The sequence below is a fragment of the Euprymna scolopes genome, chromosome 36, assembly GCF_053919585.1.
Source record: "Euprymna scolopes isolate OS-2025 chromosome 36, ASM5391958v1, whole genome shotgun sequence".
NCBI lineage: Eukaryota > Metazoa > Mollusca > Cephalopoda > Sepiida > Sepiolidae > Euprymna > Euprymna scolopes.
This window is the reverse complement of record NC_136517.1, coordinates 52,415,402-52,428,928: the sequence shown is the minus strand read 5'-3', so window position 1 is coordinate 52,428,928 and position 13,527 is coordinate 52,415,402. Positions and strand designations below refer to the sequence as shown.

At 34.3% G+C, this 13,527-nt stretch overlaps 1 protein-coding gene across 2 annotated transcripts in view; it reads left to right on the top strand.

The window, feature by feature from the left end:
- Positions 1-13,092, top strand: part of LOC145260479 (rho guanine nucleotide exchange factor 38-like) — a 144,755-nt gene extending 131,663 nt beyond the window's left edge. For both annotated transcript variants that reach the window (XM_080118585.1, XM_080118586.1), the window contains 2 exons: positions 1,121-1,245; positions 12,540-13,092. In XM_080118585.1, the coding sequence (XP_079974711.1) occupies positions 1,121-1,245; positions 12,540-12,791 (377 nt within the window). In that variant the 3' untranslated portion in view covers positions 12,792-13,092. The remainder of the gene's footprint in view (positions 1-1,120; positions 1,246-12,539) is intronic.
- Positions 13,093-13,527: the final 435 nt, after the last annotated feature.

Genomic DNA, 13,527 nt, shown 5'->3' with positions numbered 1-13,527 from the left:
GAAAAGTGCACCATTTATCACTCATAAAAAAATAAATTAGTCAACTGTCCTAAAACGCTAGAATGGTCTCGAAATGGTGAATTATTTTACATTAAATTTATGTGAAACTAACCCCCACTCTAAATTCTAAATTGTTTTTGTTTTGTTTCTATCAAGTCTTCAGGGTGTTCACACATAATTTTCCTTAGCCCTATCATTAACCCAAAGTCAGAGTGGCAACCTCTCCACCCTCTCATAATTGCACAAAGACCTTCTTAAAACCACACATAATCATCTTTAGAAAAAAAAAAAACGCACAGGATTTATCTATGATAGAAAAAAACATTAAGAACAAAAAAAAAAGATGATGAATTGCAGAGTGAAATGTTTTGACGACTTTTTAATGAAACTAAGTCTATAACATTAACCGCTCATGCACTGATCGTCGATACATTCTTTTCTCTAAAATCCCTATAATTTGTGATTTTACAACATCTATAATCATGGCCACATGGGTAAAAAATATACAAGAAAAATTATCAAAATTATACTGATAAAAATAACACAATTAGTCTTTGTTCACACTTTTAATAACAAAATTTAAAAAATTCAAGTTTTTCTTTTATTTGAAAATTTATAAGAAATGTTTATAAAATTATAAAAATACATTTTTTTTTTATTTGAATTATGTAATATGTTTATAAAAGTAAAATTATTGAAATCAAAATGACAAAATTCAAACATTAAAAAAAACATATCCAATACCTAATATTTCCAAAATAGTTTAAAAAGATTTTTAAGTGTTTTTAATAATTCTTAAAAAAAAAAAAAGAAAAAAAAAAACTAATTTCAATAATTCTTAATTAAAATAAGACAGAACTTTTCAATGATTATTAATTAAAAAACTTTTTTTTTTTTTTTAAATAAGTGATCAGAAAAACGAGTATATGCATAGGGGAAATATATGCATGACAGAAAATAAAAGCGAAAGAACTGATTTGCCGCCGCTTCCAATAGCAGCCACACCAGAAGTTAGGAAGTATGTTAGCTGACTATAACACAAAAATCTTGTACATGATTTTTAACGATGAATCTCATTGAACTTTTACTAATGAATGTTTTTCTTTTTCCTTTTCCTCAGACTGTCTGAAATCTCTTCAGCAAACTTCTGATATTCCAGATGCATCTTGTCGTGCATCACAGAAACAACCGACATGTTCCATCGTGATAACACCACCAATTTCTGATGCTGCTGCTGATGATGGGGTAAAATTTCCCATAATTCAATTGTTATTTAACATTTTTGTACTAATACAGTGTATGACCCAAGACTGATTATTTTCATAGAATGCAACTGGATTACAGAAATTAAATCACAATGTTTTTGTGGAACATTATGCTAGTATTACCCAATTTTTTGTTTTGTTTTTCATTCATAAATGTCAACACCACCTGGAGCGTAGCTGTGACTTTAAACTGTTTCTATAGTTTACTGAGTAGCAATTGCCCCCCCCCTCCTTTTTTTTTTTTTGTAGTAGTAGTAGGGTCCTGGATATGACCTTAAAGTGCATCCGGTAATAAGGGTTTGAATTTAGGAGGCTTTAAGGGAGTCTGTAGTTACCGCTTAGATGCCATTACTTCCATTCCCACTCTAATCTGGGTCATTGTTCACATCAGTCAATAATACGTCCTTGGCAATCAGTCGAATGGTGGCTTTGTTGCTGTCAGACTGATATATGCTTCTGTTAAGTCCTAAGAGGTCAACATTTTCAGGCTTTACCTTGCTCAGAAGGGGTTATGAATTGCATAAGATACGTACTTCTATTTGGGTATATGCTGGTGGGGCCCCTCAGCATTTTTGTAGACCAGAGTGCACTTCTTCTAGTACTCTGACTTTTCAAAACATTGCCTTAGCCTGTGTCCAACCTGCTGGAGAGGTAATAAACACCTTGACCTGGAGTGATAGTACTTGTCATAGTCCCATCCATGGATCAAATAGAATAATTAACTTGAACAGCCTTAGGCAAGTTGTTTGCATTTAGCCTTAAATCTATCTTTCCTAGTTTTTCTTTCATTTTTTTCTTCCGTCTTATGCATAAGTATAAAAAAATTAGATTTACATATTTAAATGTATGTAATTAAAATAGAATATTATCGTCTCCCTTTGACTTAAACAGTTTTCCAACATATTCGTAGCATTCTTTTTATTTTAATAAAAATCTAATTATGCTTCTGAATTAGTTAGATGAAGATTGATTATTCCTGTTATGTGGATTCTTCGGACTCGAAAATAACGTGAAAACTGTTTCAAAAATGTAGGGGATCACTTGTATATAATAATTTAACGTACAATGAGCACGCACTTTATAGCCACCTTTTCTTGGGAGGGGGTCAGTGTACAATGAACACAATTTCACGTAAAGTGCACACCCACCTTTTTGGGGGAGGGAGGGGGATAGCAGGCATTAATAATCGATTTGATGTACACCAACCCCAAACAAAAAGTGGGTGCTCATTGTATGTTAAATTGTGTTCAGTGTACATCGCCATAAAGTGGCTGCTCATTTCACGTTCTATTATTGTAGAAAAGTGATCCTTCACTTTTTTAGAAATTAATATTTTATTCAGATCTTGGAATCTACTCAATTACCAGATTTTTTTTTTTTTTTTTTTTTTTTTGTTTTCAGCACTCCCGAAAAAACTTTAAAAGTGGTAATTTTATGCTATTACCGGGCAACGCTGGTTAATGGATCCTGCTAGTTATAAATAAGTAAAATATTTATTTCCTAATGATTGAAATTATGATATATAAACAAATTAAAAGGTGATAAAATTTTATTTATTTGAAACCTTATTTAGCTGACAATTATTCCGAAGTCATAATTTATACCGGTTTTATTGCAGTGTTAATGTTTTTGTTAAAACTTAAAATATATAATAAAATCAAAACTTAAACAAAAAAAAACTTTGAAAATGCGATGTGAATGAATAAAGAAGCTACTCATTGGAATTGTCACATTTTTTTTTCTCTGTTCATTTAGCTTCTCTTTCCTCTTCATGTCCAAAAAAGGTAAGAATTTCACATACGGTCACCAACTCCTCATTTTAGACCAATGAAAATAATTTCTGCTCGTTTAAAACTGCCGAGTTTGCAAGACGATGCAAAAATTGAAATGAAATAAATCCTAATTTTTACCGGTATTATTTCATTGTTAATTTTCTTGTTAAAACTTAAAAGAACTTGCTGTTAAACATATTACTGGAATGCATTGACTTTATTCCATACCAATATCACTTTTGTGAGACCAACTTTTGTGAGATCTCTTCAATAAAATAGACTGGTGCTACAAGATCAGGCTGTCTATTGGCTTCCTGAGACGAAATGCACCTACATCGATTTTCCGTTTTTGTTTCCTATTCTCTTTTGTAAAACTTAATTATGTTCTGCAAAAACAAAAACAACAGCCCCCTTCCTTTTTTTTTTCCTACTTCCCAACCCTGTCAGTGGGGCATTAGAATACACTGACTGCCCCCTTGCAGAGAGTAAAAGTCCCTCAATGGGGCCACCTGTTGGCCGTAGGTGGCATCCCGTAATGTCTACGAAAAGGATCCTGGTGGCTGAGCAACTGATACCTAGGGAAATAAAGGTATCAGTTGCAACACTCCACTTTGGCCTCGTACTGGGCCAGACGGGCGATCGGAGAGGCCCGATCCGATCAATCGGCTGGTCACGTCTAGCTCACCACTTATACGCATACAATCTACACCAAATCTAAATAATACACAACACTTCCCCATCAATACTGATCCCCAAACAAGTGGTGAAAGCGGTGGCTGAGGGTCAATTGTATATAGTGAACAAGGACTAGACATGGATGTTTTTCTCTGATCTTTCCCATATTTTACTTCGATGGGAGAAATTAAGATACACGAGTGCTCGAAGCCTACATTATGTACAAGTATATCATACCTGTAACCCTGTTGTAGCCAGGGCGAATGGGCTTCCCCCCTGTGCGCATCCCAAGTAGGGCTCCAAGGTGGGTGGGGAGCAGGGATGATGAATTAAAAAAAAAATGAACCCAATATGAGTTATAAAAATCCAAGTAAAAAAAGATTTTTAGACAGTTTGGACAGTGACACGAATGAGGAATCGGATAACTATCCAAACTTCATAGTAATGGAGTCAATTGGAGAAGTGCCTTTAACCAAACTCTCCCCCTTCAAGATAGAAAAAATACTATCAGAAAGGGTCAAACCTAAACTAGTGAAAAAATTAAGAAATGGTAATCTTTTGATAGAAATTCTTACCAAAACACAGGCAGATGAACTTTTAAAATGGAAACATTTTGACAATATAAAAATAAAAACGTACCCTCACAAAACACTAAACATATGCAAAGGAGTTGTGAAAAGCCCTGAACTTTCACTTTGCTCCATCGACGAAATCCGTTCAAATCTAAAAGAACAAAATGTAACGGATGTCAGAAGAATTCAAATTAAAAAAAATGGAGAAATGATAAACACACACTCATATATATTAACCTTTTACCAACAAAAAATTCCACAAGAAATAAAAATAGCCTATGAGAAACCAAGAGTCGAACCATACATCCCCAACCCACTGCGTTGCTTTAAATGTCAAAAGTTTGGTCATCATCAGGACCGATGTACACGCCAGCCAGTTTGTGGAAGGTGTGGAGAAAACGACAATCATATCAACTGTCAAAAAACTTATAAATGTGCCAATTGTACAGAAAATCACAGTGCCTACTCCAAAGACTGTGAAATCTGGAAAAAAGAAAAAGAAATTGTTAAAATTAAACACTCATTAAACATCACCTACCCAGAAGCAAGGAAAAAGGCAGTAACAGCTAAATATTCCAAAATAACCAAAAAGAATATTCCCAACACAAATAAACACAATGACAATTATTGCACAACAAACCTCGATATTAAAATCCAAGACCTCACCAACCAAATCAAAATATTGATAAATACAATTGAAGAAATGAAAAAAAAACTCACTGGAACCAAAAATCCAAACGCCACACCCAGTAGACCAGAAACAAATCCAAAAAAACAAACCAGAACCAAACTTAAACAAAAACTACAAATAAACCCACAAATTCCCCTCTCCAATAGCTTTAAGATATTGGAGATCGAGAACTCTGAAGAGCAGAATACCAACAATAAGGAGAGTCCCTTAATCCCCCACAAGAGTTCTAATATAAAAACAGATAACAACAAGCAAAAAAATAAAGATTCTCCAAAAACATCCGAACAGACAAGAACAATAAATGCGAAAAATTCCTCAAAGAAAACCAGCCCCACAAAAACCAAACCACGATCTCGCTCAACATCTAAAAGCAGAGATAAATCAAGCATAAAAGCTAACAAACCAATTGAACACAAAGAACCAGAAGCCATGGAAACAGAAACCGAATCTACCAATGATAAAAAGCTCACAAGTGCTCAAACGCACATGAAACAGTCCAATGATTCAAATACAAGAACTACAGACCAAAATAAATTTAAAACCTCCTTGGAAACAATGGAAATAGAAGACAAAACTTCTAAACCCCCATAAAAAAGAAAACACCCCTATTCCCAAGACAAAAGGGAAATCAAATACATAAAATCTAAACTATGGCCAACAAAATAATCCAATGGAATTGCAGAGGTATAAAAGCCAACCGGAATGAATTACTTCTACTGATATCCGATCTATGTCCCACAATAATATGCCTACAAGAAACCTTTTTAAAACCATCTGAAAATATCAATCTTCAAAGTTTTACTGAATACAACTATACAACAAATAACCCAAATAGAGCTTCAGGAGGAACATCCATTCTCATTAACAAAAACACGGCACAAAGCCAAATAAATCTACAAACTAACTTACAGGCAATTGCTGTCACAGCCACCCTACATAGAACGGTCACAATTTGCTCCATTTATCTGCCTCCAAACGACCCCATAGATGAAACCGAAATAGAAAAACTCATCAACCAACTCCCTCGCCCCTTCTTATTATTAGGCGATTTTAATAGTCATAATGTTAGTTGGGGATGCTCAAACACAGATAGAAAAGGAATCACTATAGAAAATATTATCAACAACAACAATCTATGCATATATAACAACAAAAAAACCAACCTTTATTCACTCCGCTACAAATTCGTCCTCAGCAATTGACCTCTCTATAAGTGATCCTAGTATCTTTATAGATTACAATTCGACAGTGCATATAGATACCTGTGGAAGTGACCACTTCCCAATAACTTTAGAACATTTTCGTCCTGAAATAATCTCAAAAATTCCTCGTTGGAACCTTAAAAAAGCTAACTGGAATGAATTCAAATTACTATGCAAACACAAACTCCTACCTGAAAAATGTGAGAAAGACCCAATCACTCACTTTACAGATACCATTATCTCAATAGCAGAAGAATGTATTCCTAAAACAAAATCATCAACCAAGTATAATCGTCCCTGGTTTAATAATGACTGTAAAAAGGCTATCGGGCTACGATGTGCTGCATTAAGAAAATTCAACAATCAACCAACTACTCAGAATTTAAACGACTTTAAAATATGCAGGGCTAAAGCACGCCGAACAATAAACGAAGCCAAAAGGGAATCATGGAAGAATTTTGTGTCTAAAATCAATAACACCACCAAAGACAAAACTGTATGGAATATGATTCAGAAAATATCAGGAAAAAACACCAGTTCCCCTCTCAACCACCTCTGTGTAAACAATAGTAAAATAACTAAAAAAGAGGACATGGCAAACCTGCTTGCAGATACTATTGCAAATAATTCATCTTCTAAAAATTACGATAAAAAATTCCAGATCTTTAAACAGGAATCAGAAAAAACCAAACTGAACTTTAAAAGTAATAATGAGGAAGAATACAACAAACCTTTTACCATCCATGAACTAAAGGATTCATTAAAAAAAGCCAACAACACAGCTGAGGGACCTGATAAAATAACGTATGAATTTCTAAAACAACTACCAGATGAACCATTAAAGTATTTACTTTCTATTTATAATGACATCTGGCTCAATGGCAATCTTCCAGCCATATGGAAACAAGCCACAGTCATTCCTATACCAAAACCAGGAAAGGATGCATCTGACCCCTCCAATTATCGCCCCATAGCTCTAACAAGCTGTGTGTGTAAGATCATGGAGAGAATGGTCAACACCAGGTTAATTTGGTTTCTGGAAACAAATAAAATAATAACTAATTTTCAGTGTGGCTTCCAAAAACATCGTAGCACAACAGACCATTTCATCAGAAATTCATTTATACAAAAAAAGCATATGACTGCTATTTTCTTTGATCTTGAAAAGGCGTACGATACCACATGGAGGTATGGCATCATGAAAGATCTCAAAGAAGCTGGAGTGAAAGGAAGACTACCCATCTTCATCAACAACTTCATAAATAATAGACTATTCAATGTCCGTGTAGGAACATGCCTATCGGACATCAAAGAACAGGAAACTGGAGTTCCACAGGGAAGTATTTTGTCGGTAACATTATTCAGCCTAAAAATTAACAGTATTGTTGGATGCATAAACCAAGGCGTGGATTGTTCTCTATATGTTGATGATTTTTTAATTGCATATAGCTCAAGACATATCCATATAATTGAGCGTCAACTTCAACAATGCATTGACAAAATAAAAAAAAAAATGGACAACTAAGAATGGCTTCAAATTTTCCATTAACAAAACAAAATGTATGCACTTTTGTCAACTAAGAAAACTGCACCCAGATCCTCTTTTAAAACTAAATGATATTCCGATTCCTGTTGTAAATGAACATAAATTCTTAGGGTTAATACTAGACAAAAAACTTACATTCATCCCTCATATAAAACATCTTAAAAATAAATGTAATAAAACCCTACAGCTAATGCGGGTCATTGCCCACACAGATTGGGGAGCGGACAGACAAACCCTATTAAAGTTATATAGGTCACTAGTGCGATCGAAACTAGACTATGGTAGCTTCATTTACGGTGCCACCAGAAAGTCGTACATAAAGATATTGGACACCGTTCAACATCAGGGCCTCAGACTTGCGCTGGGAGCCTTCCGAACTTCCCCCATCGATAGTCTCTATGCAGAAGCCAATGAACCCCCATTATCAATTCGACGTGACAAACTAGCCTTGCAATACCTGACCAAAATTCTCTCTTGGCCAGAAAATCCTGCTTACAACTGCATTGCAAACTCACTAGATTACTCGCTCTATGATAGAGAAAAATCACAGCCAACAAATCCAACCTCTAACTGTACCTTCAATCCAAATTACCAAAATCTATATTAACAAAAAGTAAAAGCTATACAACCTTTTGGGCTCCGTACAAAACCACTAGTAGAAGATGCAGGTATCACAATCACCAATATCCATAATGTCAACCAACTAAGCCTTCCACCCTGGCTACTAAAATACCCTGAAATCATCCTTGAATTAAATAACCTCCCAAAAAATCAAACCCATCCACTAAGCTATCAAGAAAAACTCCTTATCATTCAGGAAAAATACCCAAACCATCAGCACATATACACAGATGGGTCCAAAGACAGCAACAAAACTGGATGCGGAGTCGTATCCACTAACATTACCTTACAGAAGCGACTACCAGACCATGCCTCCACAACAAATTTATAATTTTTTCAGACTCCCTATCGGTACTCGAATCCTTAAAGAATAAAAATTTAAATAACCCACTACTCATCAAACTGCTACAAAAAATACACTCTCTCACAAAACAAAAGTATCAAATTCTGCTGGATCCCCAGTCATTCTGGAATTCAGGGCAATGAAAAAGCAGACATAGCTGCCAAAAATGCTTTAAAACTCCTTAAAAGCAATATAAAAATTCCACATTCTGACTACAAACAACAAATAAATAATCTGATTATGAAGAAATGGCAAGAAAGATGGAATAACTGTCCAAATAATAAACTTTTCAAGATCAAGCCCACAATAGAAGAACGATTACCAGATGCCAGAAGATCACGTAGAGAGGAAGTGATTTTGTCCCGTATTCGCATAGGACATACGCACATAACCCACTCCTTCCTGCTAAAAAAAGAAGACCCTCCAGAATGTTTTGCATGCCAAGAACCTTTTACAGTAAAACACTTTCTTTTAGATTGTGGCGATCTCGCGCATATCCGGCAAAATTATTACCATGTCAACAATATGAAAGAACTATTTAAAAAAATAAACTCCAAAAAAATAACATTTCTGAAAAAAGTAAATCTATATAAAAGAATATAACTTTAATTCAATCCAACTTTACACCCCACCCCAAAAAAAGGAAGGAAGCACATCACCTAATGATACAAAAAGTCTGATTTGACTCACTGATTAAATTAAAATATCTATTCCCCCCCCAAAAAAAACTGAATTCGGCATTAAATAACCAAACAAAAAAAGAAGGTTGATATGCCGTAAAACCAAACCAAACCAATCAATGAAATAGAACTAATCAAGTTAACTGATTTTCTGAAAAAGATGAACTTATTCACAAAAATGTAAACTAACCTGCCAAACTTGGTACACACAATCACACACCAAAATTTAAATACATGATCTAAAATTTCCACAAACTCTACGTGATCTAAAATTTCCACAAACTCTACGTGATCTAAAATTTCCACAAACTCTACGTGATCTAAAATGGCTACAAACTCTACGTGATCTAAAATTTCCACAAACTCTATGTGATCTAAAATTTCCACAAACTCTACGTGATCTAAAATGGCCACAAACTCTACGTGATCTAAAATGGCCACAAACTCTACGTGATCTAAAATGGCCACAAAGTCTAGGTGATCTAAAATGGCCACAAAGTCTAGGTGATCTAAAATGGCCACAAAGTCTAGGTGATCTAAAATTTCCACAAACTCTAGGTGATCTAAAATTTCCACAAACTCTAGGTGATCTAAAATTTCCACAAACTCTAGGTGATCTAAAATTTCCACAAACTCTAGGTGATCTAAAATTTCCACAAACTCTAGGTGATCTAAAATTTCCACAAACTCTAGGTGATCTAAAATTTCCACAAACTCTAGGTGATCTAAAATTTCCACAAACTCTAGGTGATCTAAAATTTCCACAAACTCTAGGTGATCTAAAATTTCCACAAACTCTGGGTGATCTAAAATTTCCACAAACTCTGGGTGATCTAAAATTTCCACAAACTCTGGGTGATCTAAAATTTCCACAAAGTCTGGGTGATCTAAAATTTCCACAAAGTCTAGGTGATCTAAAATTTCCACAAAGTCTGGGTGATCTAAAATTTCCACAAAGTCTGGGTGATCTAAAATTTCCACAAAGTCTGGGTGATCTAAAATTTCCACAAAGTCTGGGTGATCTAAAATTTCCACAAAGTCTGGGTGATCTAAAATTTCCACAAAGTCTGGGTGATCTAAAATTTCCACAAAGTCTGGGTGATCTAAAATTTCCACAAAGTCTGGGTGATCTAAAATTTCCACAAAGTCTGGGTGATCTAAAATTTCCACAAAGTCTGGGTGATCTAAAATTTCCACAAAGTCTGGGTGATCTAAAATTTCCACAAAGTCTGGGTGATCTAAAATTTCCACAAAGTCTGGGTGATCTAAAATTTCCACAAAGTCTGGGTGATCTAAAATTTCCACAAAGTCTGGGTGATCTAAAATTTCCACAAAGTCTGGGTGATCTAAAATTTCCACAAAGTCTGGGTGATCTAAAATTTCCACAAAGTCTGGGTGATCTAAAATTTCCACAAAGTCTGGGTGATCTAAAATTTCCACAAAGTCTGGGTGATCTAAAATTTCCACAAAGTCTGGGTGATCTAAAATTTCCACGCGGTCTGGGTGATCTAAAATTTCCACGCGGTCTGGGTGATCTAAAATTTCCACGCGGTCTGGGTGATCTAAAATTTCCACGCGGTCTGGGTGATCTAAAATTTCCACGCGGTCTGGGTGATCTAAAATTTCCACGCGGTCTGGGTGATCTAAAATTTCCACGCGGTCTGGGTGATCTAAAATTTCCACGCGGTCTGGGTGATCTAAAATTTCCACGCGGTCTGGGTGATCTAAAATTTCCACGCGGTCTGGGTGATCTAAAATTTCCACGCGGTCTGGGTGATCTAAAATTTCCACGCGGTCTGGGTGATCTAAAATTTCCACGCGGTCTGGGTGATCTAAAATTTCCACGCGGTCTGGGTGATCTAAAATTTCCACGCGGTCTGGGTGATCTAAAATTTCCACGCGGTCTGGGTGATCTAAAATTTCCACGCGGTCTGGGTGATCTAAAATGGCCACAAACTCTACGCGATCCAAAATGGCCACAAACTCTACGCGATCTAAAATGGCCACAGTACAGTTGATGTCATTAAGCACAAACAAGACTTAAAAGATATAATAAAATCAAAACTTTAAAACCTTTGAAAACCTGATGAGTACGAATGCAGAAACTACTTGTTTGAATACTCTCTTTCTCTGTTCATTTAGCTACTCTTTCCTCTTCACGTCCAAAAAAAGTAAGAATTTCACATACGGTCACCAACTCATCATTTTGAGCCAATGTAAATGATTCCTGCTTGTTTGTAATGGCTCAGAGTTTGCAAGACAATTTAAAAATTGAAATGAAAATAAGAGTTAAAGACCCAATATGACAGATCCAGGTTAGTGAACATTAGAAGGGTAGAACGTGTGCCACTCCTTCTCCTCTCCCCCCCACCCCCCAAAGGAACACTCGAATGGAGGCACATCATTACTGATCTTGCACATATATTTTCATACACTAATGAATGGCAAATATATTCACACATAACATCTGCATAAACAAATGGTTACTTACTCATACAAATTCTTACATATACACACACACACACACTTTATAAAGACAAAGATAAGCCATACATACACAATGCCACACTGTCTATTACACATGCATATTCATACTAACACACTATATAACTCTAGCCCTCGTGTCTGTTACTCACTGGAATTTTTTCCACCAAAATAGGTATTGTATAAAATTTTCTAAATGATTAAATCAATTATTGATTGGAAATAAATTTCATATTGTAAAATTATATTTTATTTATTTATTTATTTTTGACGTTTTAGATAAAGCAGTTGTGACTATGCCTTATTAGTGGTGAAATAAATGTGATATTTTCTTTACAATGACAAAGGAGATGTGACGTCTTTTTAGTGAGAAAATAGGTTTTAAAATATGATTTCTGATTAAATGTTTTTTTTTTTACTCCTGAAAATGACTTTAAAATCTAAACAACAAAATATAAAGAAATTTCTCTTTTTGAACAAGTTCAATTCAACTGAAGGTCAGTGAGAAATTATAGGTAAAAAAAAAAGATTAAATTTTTACAATTTATCAATTGAATTTTGATTGCTTTTGAACCACTTCTTTAAAAAAACTTTTTCTACAAAAAAAAAATTTTTTTTCTTTTTTTTAACCGGTTAAGACTTTGATATTTTAAATTGTGTTTTGAATGAAATCTTTTTCTAATTTCAGTTCTACTATGCCAAGTGTCCATACTATGCCAGGATGAATCAATATGAAGTGTCTCTCTATGATGGCCAATTTGTTACGGTCATCGACAAAAAAGATGGCAATAACAACAGTGACTGGTGGCAGATTGTCACTGATGACCTTCGTTGCGGATATTGTCCAGCCATCTGTCTTGACAAAGCGGAAAACTTCATGGATTTTGGTCAGCTCCCTGATTTAACAGAACTTGATTTTTACAACAGTGCTTTAAAATGAAGAATCTGGCAAAACTAAAATATATTTTCATAATTTATAATTAATCGTATTTATAATGTACAGAAAATCTTTTTATTTTTTATCAGCTGAGTAATTTAGGTGAATTCAGTATTTCTTATAAAATTATTTTGCACTTGCAGACAGTATCAGATTGCAAGTTGCATGTGCTAATGAAGTGAGGATCCTTATATTGATTACAAATTCAATAAAGAAACACGGATAACCGTTTTAGGAATGAAACGGAAAACTAAGAACAAGACATAAATAAGCAGTGTATCAAAAAAAAAAAAAAAAAAAAAAAGGCAAAGGGAGGTAATGGTTGTTTTTTAAATAAAGGGATCTCAGGTCAAACATGAAAAAATTTGGTGTTTATTTAGAATTATACCTATTTTCAAAAAAAAAAAAAAAATACAGAAAAATCTTCAATGTACACATCCATCACAGAACAAGATGTCATATTCCAAAAACTACATAAATTAATCAAGTAGTTTTAACTAAGAAAATCAAATTTTATGAGGAATTGATCTACCATGTTTAATGAGGAGACAACTCTGTTCGAACTATCTTGATCCAAATCAGTCTTATAATAGCTACAATTTCTTATTAAAATCAGTAAAAATTGTAAACAAATGATTTTTTATATAAAAAAAAAACTACTTGATCAATTTACATGACTTTTGAAATGACATTTTCGTTTCATGACGAGTATGTACATCATAAAGATTTTTCTGCAATT